Source organism: Emydura macquarii, unplaced genomic scaffold (assembly GCF_026122565.2).
Source record: "Emydura macquarii macquarii isolate MOO-44397 ecotype Brisbane River unplaced genomic scaffold, CSIRO-AGI_Emac_v2 contig_1253, whole genome shotgun sequence".
NCBI lineage: Eukaryota > Metazoa > Chordata > Testudines > Chelidae > Emydura > Emydura macquarii.
The window spans coordinates 18,789-37,382 of NW_027131390.1; the positions used below are offsets into that span (position 1 = coordinate 18,789).

The following is an 18,594-nucleotide window of genomic DNA, read 5'->3' on the forward strand; positions in this document are numbered from 1 at the left end:
GCCATGCCAGTGCAGGCATCGGTGCCTGCTGGGTCACCTCTGGATGGCGGCCCTGGGATCCAGAGGCGCTGGATCGACGTTTGCAGCTCCTGGGTGGTGAGCGGCCCTGAGATGACGACAACCGACGGTGCTGACATCTACGGTGCTGTCGGGGGGACGAGCTGCTGGAGGAACTGGATGACGCTCGCCTCCTCCACCTCGACCTCTTTTGACGACGCTTCCCACCTCGGGACTGGGAGCGGTGTTGCCGATGTCGCCGCGATGCTGACCCCGAACGCGATCGGCTCTGCGGTGCCGAAGCAGGCGGTGCCAAGGCAGGTGGCACAGGAACAGGCGGTGTGAAGGCAGTCGGTGCCGAAGCAGGCTGCGCAGGAGTCAGCGCCAAGGCAGCCAGTGCCTGATGGTGGCGCGAACTGCGTGCCGGGGATCTCGACCGGTGCCATTTGTGCGTCGGGCTGCGCACCGGGGTTGGAGATTGGTGCCGAGCAGGGCTCTGTACCGGGGTACGAGAGCTGGAGCTGCGACCCCTGCACGATGCGGAACTGGAGCGGCGTCGCCTCATGCGTGTACCTCTCAACCGCCCTGGGTGCCGCGGTGTCGAGGAGCTTGACGACTCAGAGTTGGAGCTAGGAGGGGAGCCCGCTCTCTCGACCCTCCTTGACCGTCTAGGGGGAGACCTCGACTCCTGTCTCTGCCACTCACCGGGGGCACCCAGTGCAGGTTTTCCCCGAGACACCTGTCCCTGCACCCTCGGCCGAGGGGGGGGGACGGAGGCATGGACATGCCCATGCGGGCGCATGCCACCACGAATGCCTCCGGGGTCGACGGTTCCTGCAGGGGCGCTCCCCCACCCCCAGGAGTCGGGGGAGGCTCCTTGCGAGGAGATGCCGATGCCGGAGCCCTCGCCATGGCAAATGGCTGGGGCATCTCCTGGGTCACCCCTTGCTGTACCGGTCGCAGGGAGGAGTCCATGTGGACGGCCTTGGCGCTTCTTTTCTTTGGTACCGAAGGTTTCGGTACCGGTGGAGCACTCCACACTGAGGAGACGCTCAGTGCTGCCAGAGATCTAGATAGTTCAGAGTCCGGGCAGAGCGCAGACTCCATCAGAATCGCCTTCAGCCAGGCTTCCCGCTCTTACTGGGTCTGGGGCTTGAAGGCCTTACAGATTCTACACGTCTCTTTTCTATGCTGCTCTCCGAGGCAGCGGAGGCAGCGGTCGTGAGGATCACTCACAGGGAAAGCCTTCGCGCATGCAGTGCAGGCTTTAAAGCCGGTGGAACCGGGCATGGCTCAACCGCAAGCCCCTAAAGGCAACTATCTAATGTACTATTAACAACTAACTATTAACAACTACTTAACTCAACAATGAACTGTACTAGAAAGCTAAAGGGGTGCTACTTGCTACAGCAAGAGGCAAGTGCTCCAGCAACCGTCACAAGCAGAAAGAAGGAACTGAGGGCCTGCAGCACCCTATATACCGCGGCATGAACGCGGTACTCCAGGGGGCACCTGAGCCAACCCTACGGGGCTTGCTAAGGGGAAAAAAGTTCCGGGAATCTGTGCATGGGACGTGCACACCCCTATATTGGAATGGATATGAGCAATCACTCGAAGAGAGAACTGAGGGGTTCCCACAGGTGGAGGGCAGGACCAGTCAGGTTGGTAGGGGGGACCAGGGGCAAGGATTCCAGTCTTGATTTAAAAATCACAAGTGATGGAGAATCCATCCTGACACTTGTACATTGTTCCAATAGTTAATGACCCTCATTGTTATTTCCAGTATGAATTTGTCTAGTTTCAACTTCCAGGCTTTGGCTTGTGTTAAACCTTTATCTGCTAGATTGAATATTTGACAGTCATTTACCACTACCAAATATTTGCTCCTAGGTACTGATAGACTGCAATCCAACATCCCTTATTCTATTCATGTGGGTTGGTCAGATATATTCCCTTGAGCAATATAGGTCCATGAGTCATAGGTACCTAACAAACCTCTTGGCCTCTCCAGCTGCAGTTGTGCAGTGCAAGCCATGTGGTGCATGAGCATTAGCATGTATCTATATTGGGCTAAGCTTTGGTGAATACCATTTTAAATGTTGTCCCCTCAAAGGGGATTTCATACACTAGTGGGTTTCGTACAATAGCTGAGGTATATGTTGAGCAATTAAGACTATTTGAGCCATAATCAGAGGCCACTGGGGCTTAGTTCTGTACCTAAATGTGGTAGAATCTGCCAACCTTAAGAAAAGCTGTCTTTTTTTTTTTTTTAAAAGAAAAGGGATAGGGTGTGGGGGTGTTGCATCTCCACAATGACCTAAAATTTAGATCACTAACCACACCCTGCCTCATGAGGCACAGAAGGTTTCAAGGCAATCTTAATTAATCATAACCCCTCAGAGACAAAATATTCTTTTAATCCAAGTGTTAATATAATCTGATTTAATCACCCCAGTAGAGAAGATACATTACAGAAGTGTTTCAACCACCAGTCTGTGATGGATGCATTTCATTTAGTTCTAAGACCGACCCTGAACCAATTGCCTCCAGAGTTTCTCTCGAACACTTGTTAAAAGTCTCTAAGTTAGTCCCCATAGCACCTTTTTTCCTTCAGTTGTAACATTTATAAAATCTCAGTGCCTGGAGAACAATTAAAATGAATATGTAATCATAATCAAACAGCTGCACCTGATCCTCATTAAGGAGACCTGGCGGTAGATGGGCAACCTTGGACCTAAAATTAGGTATATATCACCTTTTCCTCTAACAGATTCATGAGAGAAGTGTTTCACCTACAACATCCTTCTAAGCGAAGCAGCAGGAGATTATGTAAGGACTGCTCCTGGAAAAACAGAACTGTACCTTCCCTGCAACAGGGGAAGCTTGGAAACCTTTAATGCATCTTAAATGTTAACCAGCCAAAACCTAGCTGCTTCCTCTAATGGTACAAACAATTATTACATACCATAGGGGCAGTGTGCACATGACAAGAGGCATTCAGGAATCTAGGAGCCTAGTCTTCAACGCAAACTCAACACTGAGCTTCTGCATAACTGCTGCATGGCTTAGCCCATGCTGTTCTTTTTTAGTAGAGCCATAGTTTTCTTTTACATATTTTGCAAACGGTGTGAGCTGTGCTCTCGCAGGAGTACCATCCTTCTGCGTGGGTTGGCACAGGACTAACTGTCCCTTACAGAGTGCACACACAAAACGCTCTGTGTCCAGCGACTTTGAATGGCGCCCAATCCTAAAACAGAACAAAGGAAAAGTCAATGCAATGCCTGACTCTGAAGATACCGTGGAAGAATAGCTCAAAAGATGCAAATTTTTCACATTCAGATCAAGTGTACATTAACTCTGACACCTAAAGATAAGCAGTGAAATAGTAATGCTGACATTTAGATTATCATTTTAGCAGGAACGTAACAGCGAGTGATTTTTATTGTACAGTCTCAGATCACTGCCCACATTTTCCTGGATGCCAAAAAGCCTGAGATTTGTTAAGGTGGAGCCTTTAGTTTCTTCCTGATAACTCCGACAGTATTATGTGACGGTAATACAAAGCTTAACAGCACATTGAAAAATATATGAGCAGAGTAAAGTAAGTTCAGTTGAATACCAAAACATAACAAGGAATACAGTGATATTCATTTTAATTTTTAGTTCAATAAAACAGCCCTCTATTTTTTGAAATTTTCATGAAACTGAGGAGAACGTCAGTCTACCACACTGAAATGTTTCAAAATCTGGGGTCACTGCTCTAGAATTTAAATTTAACTTTAGATTGTTTTGCTCCCCACAATTCTACATTCTCTAGATCTTAGCTCAATCTTCTTTTGATGTCCCAGTAGTGCCACCAGCTCAGTACCACTTACAATGGGATAAAAACAAAAGTTTTGACAACCCCAAGGAGCAGCTTAATTTTTTTGTTTTAAATAAGAATCTTGGCAAAAGGTGAGATCACAATGTATCAGAGCCGCTGCACTACATCCTATTAGACAAACAGGGAGAGATCCAAGTAGTCTCATAACATGAGCCCAAGTCTAATGTTTATCTTGTTTCCTTAATACTGTCCTGCTCTTCTAATGCTTTTCTATGTAACAAGCATTACAGGTACTGAGAGGAAGATGAGGAATCAAGATTGGAAAGCTGGAGTTAGGTGTGTCCCTCAGAAGAACAAAGGGGTCAGAAAAAAGAAAAAAAACCCTCTGTTCCAAAGGACAGCAATATGTGAAATACAAGCCACTAAGTGTTTTGGCTAGCAGAGACTCATTATGTACCTGTACGGTGGAGACTGAGCAAACTGAGTTGAACCATTATGAAATGGATTGATTTGAAGGGATTTTAGGGGACAGTTGCAGGGTGTAGTGTGTGAGGGTGGTGAACATCAGGGGTGAGGGGAAACTCTTGCTGTTCGTTTACTCTGTTCTGGGCTTGATGCAGAAATCAATAGGTGACATTCTTTGGCTTGTGTTTTGCAAATGATTGACATGCCCTTTCTGTCCTTAAAAATCTATTAACCTCTCAAATCTTCACTGATTTCCAGACTGCTTACCCAAAACAACCTGCCTCCCAGCTGTCTGTTCTCAATTAAACCATTAAAGAGACAGCCAGCAGGGGAGGCAGGTCTGTTATGTGTATAACTGCATATGGATCTGGGAGGGAAACTGCCTGGAAGCCACAGTGTCAAAAAGGTCAGTTTGAGATTCTTTGTGGGATCAGAAGAGGGAAGATGAGGCAACTAAAAAAAAAATTCCGTTCACAGAGGTGATAGTTTACTCAAAGTGCTTTTAAGAGTTATAAGTCTATGCTTAATTTGTAGACACAGTGAAGACAAAGTTAACAGATGACCAAAGGCAAGTAAATATTACTCACGTGGTTTTGCACAGAGAACACTTGTAAGTGAACTTGTATTTAATTTCATAGCTGTGGCATCGTGTCACCACTGGCAACTCTGGATGAACCGCAGTCGACTTCTTAGCATAGAATCTCCAAAACTGTCCATGGCCATCTCGAATTCCATTGATTACCCAAGTGGCTGCATGGCAAATCTCATGGATCAATGTGTCTCGAAGCCGGTCTGAAGGGAAAGCATGAGAGAAGTGAAATTAAGAACACTGGCATTAAAAAGTCAGGTCTCTTCTCATCTTTCATTGGTTTTATTAGCATTTGCAAGTATCAGATTGACAGCCCTGGAGACAAAGCTCTCTGTAAAAGATGCCACATTGTCAGCACTAGTGCAAGTTTCCTCACTCAATGCCACAATTCTGGCCTAAGTCTGAGAGAGCAGTTTGGTTTCCAAGTCCTTAGTATCTCAGAGGAAACAAATAGTAATACAAGTCACTTGTGTGGTTGTCTCCCTGTTTTTAAAACCACATTAAAACACAAGACCAGCTAATAACTGCCAGATGACAAATTTTGGTTGCTATTGACTGACAATGTCCCACTAAGGTTTCACTACTCTGTCAGCAACTTGTCAGGCCTGACATACTCACTACACCTAACCCACTGGTGTCATGATATAGACCCAAAAGGTGGCATGTAATATATAACTGGAAAGCTCACTGATCATTAATATTCTTATGTAGTGTGTATACGGGGTATACAAAGAGTTACATATTATATGCTAGAATTATGGCCTTAAAATGTGTTTGGCAAGTAATGGATATGCCTCGTCTGCCTTAGACAAAGGAACGTATCTTTGTTTGTCATCAGGCAGAAACAATGAAGATGCATTTAGATAAAAAAAAATAAACAAAGCCATCAGCTTAGTAAGTGGGGGAGACAGCTTCTTATGGGGGTCTGATCCTCAAATGATAAGCAATTGAATAAATGATTGTATACAATATCGCTGTATTATAAAAGTGTATTGGGTCTTTTATGAAAGTCTGTGACATGATGATGATGATGATTAATGTCATTGTGAAATGTTTGCATTAGCACTATATGAGGAATTGTGGATAATTCACTGATATTATGCTTTAAAGGCTGCGACCAAAACAGGTTTTCCCCCAAAACAGGAAGGAATGGGGCTATCTACCCATCTCCAATGAAATTAAGCAAGATGTGACCAAAAACAATGAAAGTCCCATTTACATATGAATCGGCAGGGAGATGGAGGCCCACATGCAGGGAAAAACATCATGCAGTCATCCTGAGTCTGGGGACAAAACAGTGAATTTGGGAAGATATATGGAGAGAAGCAGCAGCCATCCTAGCATCCATCACTGGACACACTAAAGGGGCTAAAGCTCTTGGAAGCTGAGAAAGATGAGTGCTTCAGCCAAGGGGTTGAAGTCTCTGGGAAATTAATATACGTAAAAGATGTGCTTAGGCACAGCTCTTTCACTTTCGATGACCAAGGAAACCAGCACCTTATACAGCTGCGGAAGATCCTGACAGAGAAAGTCATAGCTATCAAAAAAAAGATTGGTAAGAAATCCACCTTGAACCAATGCTGTGGCTTGTTGAGTTAAATCTTAGCCACCGTATTTTACTTTTATTTTCTTGAAACCATTTTGTCTTTATCCCTTGTACTTTAACTCACCTCTCTTTTTGATTGAATAAACTAGTTTGACTTTTAATCTGAACCAACCTAGTGCTGTGTTAGAACTGAAGTGTTTGTTAACTCCTGTTAAGGCAACAAACTGCTCTGCTTTTGTCTCTTTAAAGCAGCAACAAACCTTATTACTTGTGAGTGTTCCAAGGAGAGGGCTAAGAGTTTTTGGGAAATTCAGGAATGGGGGATAGCTGGGGTGACCCAGCAAGTAGTTAACCAAGGTGGGGCTGCTGCGTCATAGGCAGGCTGCTGCAGTCAGAGCGCTGAACCAGAGATGCACAGCACACAGACATTCAGGGACCTGCATGCTTGTCCGCTGGCTGCTGATGATCAGGCTGTGAGTCATAGCAGCAGAGCATTTTAAAGCACACAGGGATACAGGACAGTGACAAGCTCTCTCTGGTCTGAACTGCACCCCAAAATATGACAGACTTAAGATGATTTTGAACTCGCCAACCCCCTCACCACTATTTGTACATGGCAACTCCTTCCCCACACTCAATCTGTTTTTTGTCTTTCAGACGAAGTTCTCTATATAGATTTTTTTTTAAATCATGCTCATCATTGTGGTATCTGAGCACATAACTCATTTGTGCTAAGAGCCAACAATAAATGCCATTCATTCACACAAGTGCAGCTTTTTTTATATACATAGCAAAACTGCAAAAAGGTATAATCAACATAGTACCAAAAGTGAAGGAATGAAACACTACTAATTTGCCTCACCTCCACTTCCAAGTCCAGTATAAGACTGTGCCTGGTTGTAATGGAAGAATGTCAGAGCTCAGGAAGCAATTTCAGTAAATGTGACAGGCAGTGGTCTCAGCACACCAGCAGCCTAATCATTATCAATTGTTGTGTAGGTATCCCAGCAAAAGAGAGTTTTGAGGAGTGATCTGAAGGTGGATAATGAGGTAGCTCTGCAGATACTCCTGAGGAGTAACCCCAGGTGGGAAGGGCAGTGTTGGAGACAGCACGAAGGGGCTTGTCTGAAAATTTAACATGGGCAATGCAGGCTAGCCAACGTGGGCCAATTGGAGGCAATCATCAATGGCTGGCTAGAGCATAGGGCTCAACGAGTAGTGATCAATGGCTCCATGTCTAGCTGGCAGCTGGTCACAAGTGGAGTGCCCCAGGGGTCTGTCCTGGGGCTGGTTTTGTTCAGCATCTTCATTAATGATCTGGAAGATGGGGTGGATTGCACCCTCAGCAAGTTTGCAGATGACACTAAGATGGAGGGAGTGGTAGATACCCTGGAAGGTAGGGATACGATACAGAAGGACCTAAACAAACTGGAGGATTGGGCCAAAAGAAATCTGATGAGGTTCAACAAGGATGAGTGCAGAGTCCTGCACTTTGGAGGGAAGAATCCCATACACAGCTACAGATGGGGGACCGACGGGCTAGGCAGCAGTTCTGCAGAAAAGGACCTGGGGGTTACAGTGGACAAGAAGCTGGATATGAGTCAGCAGTGTGCCCTGGTTGTCAAGAAGGCTAATAGCATATTGGGCTGCATTAGTAGGAGCATTGCCAGCAGATCGCGGGAAGAGATTATTCCCCTCTATTCAGCATTGGTGAGGCCACATTTGGAGTAGTGTGTCCAGTTTTGGGCCCCCCACTACAAAAAGGATGTGGAGAAGTTGGAGAGAGTCCAGCGGAGGGCCACAAAAATGATGAGGGGGCTGGAGCACAAGACTTATGAGGAGAGGCTGAGGGAACTAGGCTTGTTTAGCCTGCAGAAGAGAAGAATGAGGGGGGATTTGATAGCAGCCTTTAACTACCTGAAAGGGGGTTCCAGGGAGGATGGAGCTAGGCTGTTCTCAGTGGTGGCAGATGACAGAACAAGGAGCAATGGTCTCAAGTTGCAGAGGGGGAGGTCTAGGTTGGACATTAGGAAAAAGTTTTTCACAAGGAAGGTGGTGAAGCACTGGAATGGGTTACCTAGGGAGGTGGTGGAATCTCCATCTTTAGAGGTTTTTAAGCTGCGGCTTGACAAAACCCTTGCTGGGATGATTTAACTGAAGTTAGTCCTGCTTTGAGCAGGGGGTTGGACTAGATGACCTCCTGAGGTCCCTTCCAACTCTATGATTCTATGACTAGACAGTGAATGACAAACGATAGTTAGGGTGGGGATTGGCCAGGAAGGACCCTGAAAAAGAATACAAGTAGCTTATGTTTGATGGGATAGAGAAGGAAAAACCAGTGCAGGAGTTCAAAGACTGTGGGGAAACAGTCAAATTGACAGTCTATATAAATGATCTTTTGCAGCAGCATTCTGAATAGGTATGAGCAGGTCAAGATTGCATATGTCAAAGAGAGAAAGGATACTGCAGTAATCCAGACAAGATGATGAGAGCTTGGATGAGTTTTAGCTGTGTGGATGGATAGGAAAGGCTGCATCTTAGGGCTTGTCTACACTTACCTCGGAGATTCGGCGGCAGTCTACCGAAGTCAGTCGACCGGAGGTAAGCAAATTATGCAAAAAACTTGCGTAACTCCCGTCGACTTCTGTGCTTCTGTTCTGAGGTCCGTCTTCAATGCACTGTGCTGACAGGAACCGCGTTTCCATCGATGCAGCACTACGCCATTTGAGGAGGTGGTCTTAATACGTCAATTTCTGGATCGACTGCACCCGAGGGTGCTGAGGGAGTTGGCTGAGGTGATTTCAGAGCCATTGGCTATTATCTTTGAAAGCTCGTGGCAACAGGGGAGGTCCCTGAGGACTGGAAAAAAGCAAATATAGTGCCCATCTTCAAAAAAGGGAGGAAAGAGGATCCGGGGAACTACAGACCGGTCAGCCTCACCTCAATCCCTGGAAAGATCATGGAGCAGGTCCTTAAGGAATCCATTTTAAGGCACTTGGAAGAGAGGAAGGTGATCAGGAACAGTCAACACGGATTCACCAAGGGAAAGTCATGCCTGACCAACCTGATTGCTTTCTATGATGAGGTGACTGGCTCTGTGGATGTGGGGAAGGCGGTGGATGTGATATACCTTGACTTTAGCAAAGCTTTTGATACGGTTTCTCACAGTATTCTTATCAGCAAGTTAAAGAAGTATGGGTTGGATGAATGGACTATAAAATGGATAGTGAACTGGCTAGAGCATAGGGCTCAACGAGTAGTGATCAATGGCTCCATGTCTAGCTGGCAACCGGTCACAAGCGGAGTTCCCCAGGGGTCGGTCCTGGGGCCGGTTTTGTTCAACATCTTTATTAATGATCTGGAGGATGGGGTAGATTGCACCCTCAGCAAGTTTGCGGACGACACTAAGCTGGGGGGAGTGGTAGATACCCTGCAAGGTAGGGATAGGATACAGAGTGACCTAAACAAACTGGAGGATTGGGCCAAAAGAAATCTAATGAGGTTCAACAAGGACAAGTGCAGAGTCCTCCACTTAGGAAGAAAGAATCCCATGCACAGCTATAGACTGGGGACCGACGAGCTGGGCAGCAGCTCTGCAGAAAAGGACCTGGGGGTAACGGTGGATAAAAAGCTGGATATGAGTCAGCAGTGTGCCCTGGTTGTCAAGAAGGCTAATGGAATATTGGGCTGCATTAGGAGGGGCATTGCCAGCAGGTCACGGGAAGTGATTATTCCCCTCTATTCGGCATTGGTGAGGCCGCATTTAGAATACTGTGTCCAGTTTTGGGCCCCCCACTACAAAAAAGATGTGGACAATTTGGAGAGAGTGCAGCGGAGGGCAACCAAAATGATTAGGGGGCTGGAGCACAGGACTTATGAGGAGAGGCTGAGGGAACTGGGCTTGTTTAGTCTGCAAAAGAGAAGAGTGAGGGGGGATTTGATAGCGGCTTTTAACTACCTGAAAGGGGGTTCTAGGGAGGATGGGGCTAGGCTGTTCTCGGTGGTGGCAGATGACAGAACAAGGAGCAACGGTCTCAAGTTGCAGGGGGAGGTCTAGGTTGGACATTAGGAAAAAGTTTTTTACTAGGAGGGTGGTGAAGCATTGGAATGGGTTACCTAGGGAGGTGGTGGAATCTCCATCCTTACAGGTTTTTAAGCTGAGGCTTGACAAAGCCCTGGTTGGGATGATATAGCTGAGGTTAGTCCTGCTTTGAGCAGGGGGTTGGACTAGATGACCTCCTGAGGTCCCTTCCAACTCTAATATTCTATGATTCTATGATTCTATGATTCTATGACTGAGTGGGTATTCACTGACCACTCAGTCAATCCAGATAAGTTGATCTGACAGCAGTGAAATTGCCGCCGTCAGTGTAGACGTAGTCTTAGAGATGTTATGCAGAAAGAATAAATATTCCTTTCCCTTATTTAATATTCAATATCCCCTTTCCTTTACTTACCTGCAGAGTCACAAACTTTCTCTGAGAGCTCTATCCGAGCATAGCGCTGTGCCTCGGGACTTTTTGTTTGTCCAGTTACGCAGTACCCTGCTGTCTTCCGCATCTTTTTGTTCCAAATGATTTCCATTTTCTCTGGCAACTAATAAAAAAAAAAAAAAAAAAATTGAAACGGTGCATATGAACTACACCACTGCCAACTCATCTCACTTCCTTAGGTCCTTAGACTTCTTCTCGTGGGTGTGTGCCATCACAGCCCTTCACGACACACCTCACTAGGAGGAGGTACCTCTGTCCATACCCTTTAGACCAAGACAGTGGGAAGTTAGATCTGAAAAACTCCCTTTGCTTTCTCAACCTTTCCTTAGAGGTTGAAGGACTTTGCTCTTTAGAGTATGAAACAGCCTCACAACAGTAATTTTCTTTAAAAAGTTTTATTAAAAGCAAAGAAAATGGTAGTAAACCAAAAAAGAGTTGTTTGCATTATACTTAAGTGGCAAGAGTACAGAAAAAAGGAGAATCTCATATCTCCAGAAATCAAGTCCTTGTATGACCTCCCTGCCCTGGACAATTTGACAGTCTCTTCCTCAGGTATTCAGAGATCTCTCCCTCCTTCCCTCCTCTCCCTCCCTGATCCAAGGCGCTGTTCCAAAACAGTTCTCTGAACGCACAATGGGGGTTGACGCTTTCCCCAGGAGACTGTCTAAGAAGGTATTCAATGTCCTTCACTGATGCTTAATAGCTGTCTTTCAAACGCTCACCTATCAAATCATTTGGCCTGCCTGTCCCATTTATCCAGACCTCTTTTTAAAAGCTCATCCATTTTCCATTACCAGGAAGTGTAACTTCTTCAAAATCTTATCAAAATTACTTAATCTCTGATCCCTTTTCGTTCCAAAATAGCAGCAGCAATGAACCATCTCTTTCAGGATTCTAGCACTGCTGTACACATAGTGCACGTCTTCTCTGCATAGTTAACATGAACTCTTATGTGATTTTTAGTTCAAACTCCCCTACCATCCACCAAAGAAAAACTTTTGAAGGTGCTTTAAAAACAGATTAGTTTATACAGCTAGAGGTATAGATTAAAACCCAGCCTTCCCTTTTACCTTCCCTGGAACCTGCCCATTATTCAGCTAGGATGCAGGCAAAAATCACTCAAGTACCATTAGTCCTCCAATATCCTGATGAAGTTTGATAACTCCTAGACTAAACCTGTGATAAATCCCTTTTTAAAAGGCTTCACATTTTTTACCTGATTCAAATAGAAGCCCCTTGTTACAAGACTGAGAATCATCCCAGTTAGTGAACTAGAAGGAAAGGGCAATGATTCCTCTGAAAAAGCAAGTTAGCAGGATAACACTGTTTTTATTGTCCGGAAATGTGTTTACAAAAACTACCTTATGCTCAAAGATGGTACTGTTATAAAGAGTATAGAGCTTTTGTGCCAACTCCTCCTTCTTTTTCCTGAAATTTTTCACATATTGGGATGCTGGGTTTGATAGCTCTTCTAAGAAACAGCCTGGCACTTCACACAGATTACACCTGCAAGAAAAGTAGCATCAAAAAAGCACTGTCACAGAAGTTGTATGAAAAATTATGGTTACCTACCTAGTATGGTTCTTTGAGAAGTCTTTGGGGATCCCATTCTAGGTGTGCATGTTCCCCATGCATGTGGGATTGGAATCTTTTGAACAGTAGTTGGCCATGCCTGCATCACATATGTTCTCATGCCCCACACCTAAGGGCATAAAGGACAGAGCAGCTGCAACCATCCCTCAGTTTCCTTAGTAATTCAGAATCCCAGATAATGAGGTCTCTGAACAAGTGGGAATTAAGGGCTGGTTGTGGGATCCACACAGACAACATCTCAGAAGAACGAATACTATAAGTTAAGTAATTGATTTGAACTTGGGTCCCCTACAGTGAAGGAAAGTGTCCTAGCTATTGGGCTATGGAGTCATCTGGACTGGATCTCAATCTGTCCTGTTGAAACTATTCCACTTTGTATAAATAATCCTTGGAGAAGGGACTTGAACTAGGGTCTCCTGCATTGTGCCTAACCACCAGACTCTATAGCCAATCACACTCATGCTCTCTGGCCCAATGAAATGTATTGTCATTGATTAAAACAATTATTGAGCCAGGAAAAACAAGTGAGGACAACTCTCTAACTATGACAAGTTCAAATCCTTTCTCCACAACAGGGAGGAGGAGGAATTGAACTCAGATTCTCCACATCCCAGGAGAGTACTCTAACCACTGGTTCTCCCCCACCCCTCCGCACAAAGTCCCTCAATGTTTTGTGAATCTAATCCTCCTTTGCTTTTGATAAATGCCCCAAACTGAATATTTTCACATTGGATCAAACAATACATTTAGTTTTGACATTATTGAAGCATTTGGATTTTTTCAGTTTGGTTGAAACTATTGGGTGAACTTGACCTGAATGTGTGAACAGCTTCAGGTCAGCTGAAATTGCACTTTTTCTGTGAATAAACTATTTGCTGAAAAAATTTCATACCAAGCTCAAATTTTAACATAGCTAAATGCAAAGTTATATGTCTAGGAACCACGAACATAGGTATCACACTTTGGAAGGAGGGAGAGAAGGAATTGTATTTTGAAATGCAGTGATGCTGAAAAAGACTTGGGGCAATGGAACAAGAGCGTCCAGTGCAATGCTGTAGTTAAAAGAGTGAATGTGATTCTCAGATATATAAGCAGGGGAATGTCAAGTATGAGTGGAAAGGTGGTATTACTTCTGAATACAGTATTAAATGAGACCATTACTGGAATATTGTATCCAGCTCTGGTGTTCACAACTCAAAAAGGATGAGGCAAACTACAAAGGAGTCAGAAAAGAGCAAGGAAAGGTTATGCAAGGAAAGGTTATAGTAACTGGAATTATTTTAGATGTGTAGTGCCTATGTGTACTGCACTACAGGTTTGCGCACACACTCCATGCAACCAAGACCAGACAGTTTCCCTAGCAGCGTCCCTCTGATCCATGCACATGCCCCTGCCTTCCTTGTGTTCTGCACCAAGGGCTTAAAGGGGACTGCTGGCTCCTCCTCTACTGCCTGACTCTACTAGGGGAAATTGAGGCAGCAGGAAAGGAGGGCAGGTAATGCGCTACACAGAGACAACAAATCTCCAAGAACTCCAGTTACTACATAGTGAATAAACTTTCCTCCTGAGTGCTTGAGCTTACGTGTAGAGCACTCTGACTGATCCCTAAGCAGTATTTCTCTCAAGGAGGTGGGCACCCAGAGTCCTATGCCATAATAGAATGCAGTACTGCCCTATCCAGGGAGGCATCTGCTTGCACCAGTTCTTAAAATATCTCATGAATGCATGAACACAGCCCCAAGTTGCTGCTCTGCAGAAGTCAGTAATAGGTATGTCCTTGAAGGAGGCCATTGAGGCTGTTTAGTACTTGTTGAAGGTGCTTTCACACTGCCCTCAACAGGGACATTGTTCAGCTCATAGCAAAGTGTGATGCATCCTGAGATCCACTCTGATAGTCTCTGAGTGGAAATGGCTCCTCTTTTCATCCTTTGTACAAATGATATAAAAAGTCTAGGAGAGTTCAGAAAAGACTGTGTCCTCTATTTCAGTGGTTCTCAACCTGGAGTCCATGGATCTCTGGGGTGGGGGGGTGTCTGTGAAAGACTTAGATTGAATTCTGTTCCGTCAGTCAGTTTTCAGCTATATATACAGACAACAGATTTCCAAAGGGGTTCGCAGCTCCATTAAAATTTCAAAGGGGGCTGCAAATGAAAAAGGTTAAGAACCACTGCTCTGTGTAAAAGGCAAGGGCCCTATGTATATATTCAAGGAGTACATCACCTCTTCCCTGTTGGTGTGTGGTTTAGGGTAGACACAGTAAGTGGATGCCTTGTTTGATATGAAAGTCTGACACCACCTTAGAGACGAACTTCAGATGAAGTCTCACAGATACCTTATCCTTGTGGAAAACTATTGGATGTGGTTTCTGCCATAAATGCCACCTGCTCTTCTGGCCAACCTGAATGTGACTAAAAATGCTACCTTCATTGAGAGGTGTAGTACAGAGCAAGATGCCAGAGGCTCAAATGGTATCTTTGTCAGAGTTGATAAAACCAGGTTCAAGTCCAGGCTTATATGGGTTTTGCCACTGGATGGAAGACTAAATGAACCTTTCAGGAACTGAGATGTGACCGGTTGTGAAAACAGAGTAGATGCCTACTGGTGAGTGAAAAGCTCTGATAGCTGCCAAGTGGATCCTGAGAGAACTGAAAGACGGTCCCATGGATTTTAAGGATAATTAGTAGTCCAGCACATCTGTGATTCTTGATTGTAAAGGGGGAATTCTCTGCTGATCACAGCAGAACATAAAGCTTTTCCACTTTGCTGAGAAGCATTTCTTGGTAGAGTCCTTTCTACTACTGCTCAGTACAGCCTGGACATCTGCCAAGCAAGCCTTTTATAGTTCCAACATCCAAATACCGTGCCAATCAGGTGTAGCATGGCTGGGTTGGCGTAGTAAGTCTTCTCCTTGTTCTGAATACAGAGTTATTGCATCGGCAGAGACAGCAGGGATAACAATTGCAATAACATGGGATACCAGACCTCAACCAGGTGCTATGAGAATGACCTGCGTCGTCTTGTTGGATTTTCCTCAATATTCTCTGTAACAGTGGAATTGGGAAAAAATGTGTAAATCAGGGCCCCCAGCCATCATCTGAGGAAAGTGTTGTCCAGGAGGCAACCCCTTCTGGAGCAGAGCTCTTTACACTTTTTGTTCATATTTGACACAAACAGCTCTGTGCAGCTCCCACTCATGTTCTGTGGAGATGTGTCTGCTCAAGGAGTATGCCACAGTGTTTTGCATTCCTGGCAGATGCACAGTGGTCAGGACACTTTGCAGATTTACGATGGCCTCCACACATAGCTCTGAGGAGCAAGCTCCTCCCTGCTTGTTAATGTAATAGGACCATTGCCTGATAACACCTAGACTGACTGGCACTGAATGCAAAAGAGAAACTGGTCATGGGCAAGCCCAACTGTTCTCATCTCCAACGAATGGATGAGGAGCACAGAATCCTGAGGAGACCACGTCCCTTGTGTTACCTGCCCCTCCATTCAGGACCCCTCTCGCACCACCAACCTGTAACGGGTGTGTCTGTGGTCAGTCTTTGTTGGGAGCATGGAAATGAACAGGACCTACACACACACTTCCCTCTGTCCTCCCATCAGGCAAAGGAGGATCAGACTCTTTGAGGAACCATGACTAGGGCTATGAAATTCTCTCACTTTTTTTTTTTTTTAAATCAAAAACAGAGTAGTCATGGTAAATTTATTAAGTTTACCATTACTGCTCCGAAATTTTTTATTAAAAAAAATGTCCTGATAAATGAGAAGGCACTGCACACTTCTAGCACTGCCACCCTCTGCCCTGGCACTGGAACTCTAATCCCAGCCTAAGTGCAGAAGGAGAAGCTGATGTGGGAGAGAAGCTGGACAGACACACACCTCCAGCCAGGGGCAGCTTTGTGTTTGCCTGGGTGAGAAGGAGCCTGTCCCACAGTCACATCAGGCACAGGCAGTTCCTGTGTCCCAGAGGGGTAGTGTACTACACAGAAGGTCAAAGCACTTGAACAAGTATGATACAAGGTCTGAAAAACCTGCATTATAGTGAGAGAGTAAATAAATCAATCTATTTAGTTTATGAAAGAGAAATTAAGAAAGCTCTAATAAGACAGCTCTTTAATCTAGCAGAAAAAAGGCAGAACAATGGTTAGAAGCTAAAACTAGACAAATACAGACTAGAAACAAGGTGTTTTTTTAAAAAAAAGAGTGAGTGATTAACAGGGATCCATGACAAATAAAGCCAAAATTGTCCAATAACCCCCCCCCATAAAAATCCACATTTTCCCGCAATTAAAATGAAACTCTGAACTTTAGTTTCCCTATCTACCATATAGGTATCACTTGAATACAATGTTTTATTATATATTTACAATTTTAAAGCAAGTTTGAAGCCTACCAGTGTCATCAGTTATTATAATAAAATTAATAGAATTGCAGTTTGTATTTTTTACATGGAATTGCCACCCATATTTCTGGGCAGCACTGCCGCCCGCAGCAGCATTCAGAGCTGGGTGGCTGGAGAGCAGCAGCTCCTGGACGGGAGCCCAGAGGTGCCAGGGTTTTACAAATTAAACACTAAGGCACCGTGGTCAAGCAGCAAGGAACAGGGTGGAAAGTTGTGGAAAGCAGCTTCGGGCAATGGGGGGGTGGGGGAGAGGCAGCAGAGGCTGAGGGGGCTGGCTAGGGTGCCTGGGGAGGCAGGGGGGGCCAGGAGCACCATAATATAAATTAGCCCAGGGTGCCATTTTCCCTAAGGCTGGACCTGCAAAATGTAAAAACTAAAGATTTGCTGTGAAAACACACATTCTACATTTTTTCCACAGCAAATGGATTTCTAGGATCCCTGGTGATTTAACCACTGGAAGAACCTAACTACCTACTTACAGATTCTCCTTTACTTGAAGATTTTTAATCAAAACTAGATATCTTTCTAAAAGATAGGCTATGTAGCTTAAATAGAAATTACAGGATTGGTAGAGTTTACTGTGTGAGGTTCTTTGGGCCCGTGTTATGCAGAAAGTCAGACTAGCTCAGTGGTGACCAACCCGCGGCTGGAGAGCTGCATGGGGCTCTTTGCTCCTCTGAATGCGGCTGGCAAGCACAGGCAGCTCTTTGCATGTGGCTCTTTGCTCTGAAATTGACAAGCAGCTGCAGAGGGGAAAGTGAAATTGACAAGATGCGGCCAAAATTGACCAATTAGTGTGCAGAATTATGGGAGGGTAAGAGAGGAGGGTAGATTGTCAATTGAGAAGTGAAATCGACAAGCTGCCACCGAAAATGAGGGATCCACCTGAATTGTCGGCGGAGGGTAAGAAAAATGTGGCTCTTAGCATTATCAATAGCTATTTTTTGGCTCTTCGTCTGACTGGTTGGCCACCCCTGGACTAGCTGATCATTATGGTCCCTTTGGGCCTTAAAATCGATAAGTAAGTTGTAATATTATATAAATCAAATGGTATGTCAGAACCTAAAATAATTTCTTCAGTTTCAGTTATCCTACTTCAAAAGGGATATAGCAAAAAGAGACAGTTCAGAGACAGGTGACAAAATGAGTAGAGGCATGGACAGACTAATTTCAGGATAAACTGAAAATATTTGGATCGTTTAGAGCAGCGGTGGTACTTCGAAGAAGGCTGGGTGGTACGCGAGCCATACCGCGCTGCCAAAAGTCCCTCGCCGCCGCGAAACCCCGCCGCCGCTGAAAGCCCCCCCGGCAAAACCCTGCCCCCGAAAAGGGGCAAACGGTGGCAGGGTTTCGGCAGAGGGCATTGTTCCCCCCATGTAACCCCACCGCCGCCGCAAGTCCCCCCCCTTTTTCCCCCGAGTGGTACTCAGGGGAAAAAAGGTTGAGAACTACTGGTTTAGAGAATAGGCAATAAGAAGGAGTACCAGAAAGGTATTTAAGATAATCGATTCTAAATCTAGCTTTTATGACAAATATTTAGATTCTTTTGATGATCCATATTTGATAGAATTTAATAATCTTAATAATAATAATACCAATTTTAATAATTTACAACATGATTTTATGGAAAATAGAAGAAATATTTTAGGAGATAATTTTAATACAAATTTTATGAATACA

The 18,594-nt window shown here is 44.8% G+C and overlaps 1 protein-coding gene across 4 annotated transcripts in view; it reads right to left on the reverse strand.

Annotated features, from left to right (window-relative positions):
• Positions 1-2,398: 2,398 nt before the first annotated feature.
• Positions 2,399-18,594, reverse strand: part of GCNA (germ cell nuclear acidic peptidase) — a 43,793-nt gene continuing 27,597 nt past the window's right edge. For all 4 annotated transcript variants that reach the window (XM_067547918.1, XM_067547917.1, XM_067547921.1 and 1 more), the window contains 4 exons: positions 12,275-12,419; positions 10,878-11,016; positions 4,873-5,077; positions 2,399-3,244 (listed from right to left, as the gene is read on the reverse strand). In XM_067547918.1, the coding sequence (XP_067404019.1) occupies positions 2,995-3,244; positions 4,873-5,077; positions 10,878-11,016; positions 12,275-12,419 (739 nt within the window). In that variant the 3' untranslated portion in view covers positions 2,399-2,994. The remainder of the gene's footprint in view (positions 3,245-4,872; positions 5,078-10,877; positions 11,017-12,274; positions 12,420-18,594) is intronic.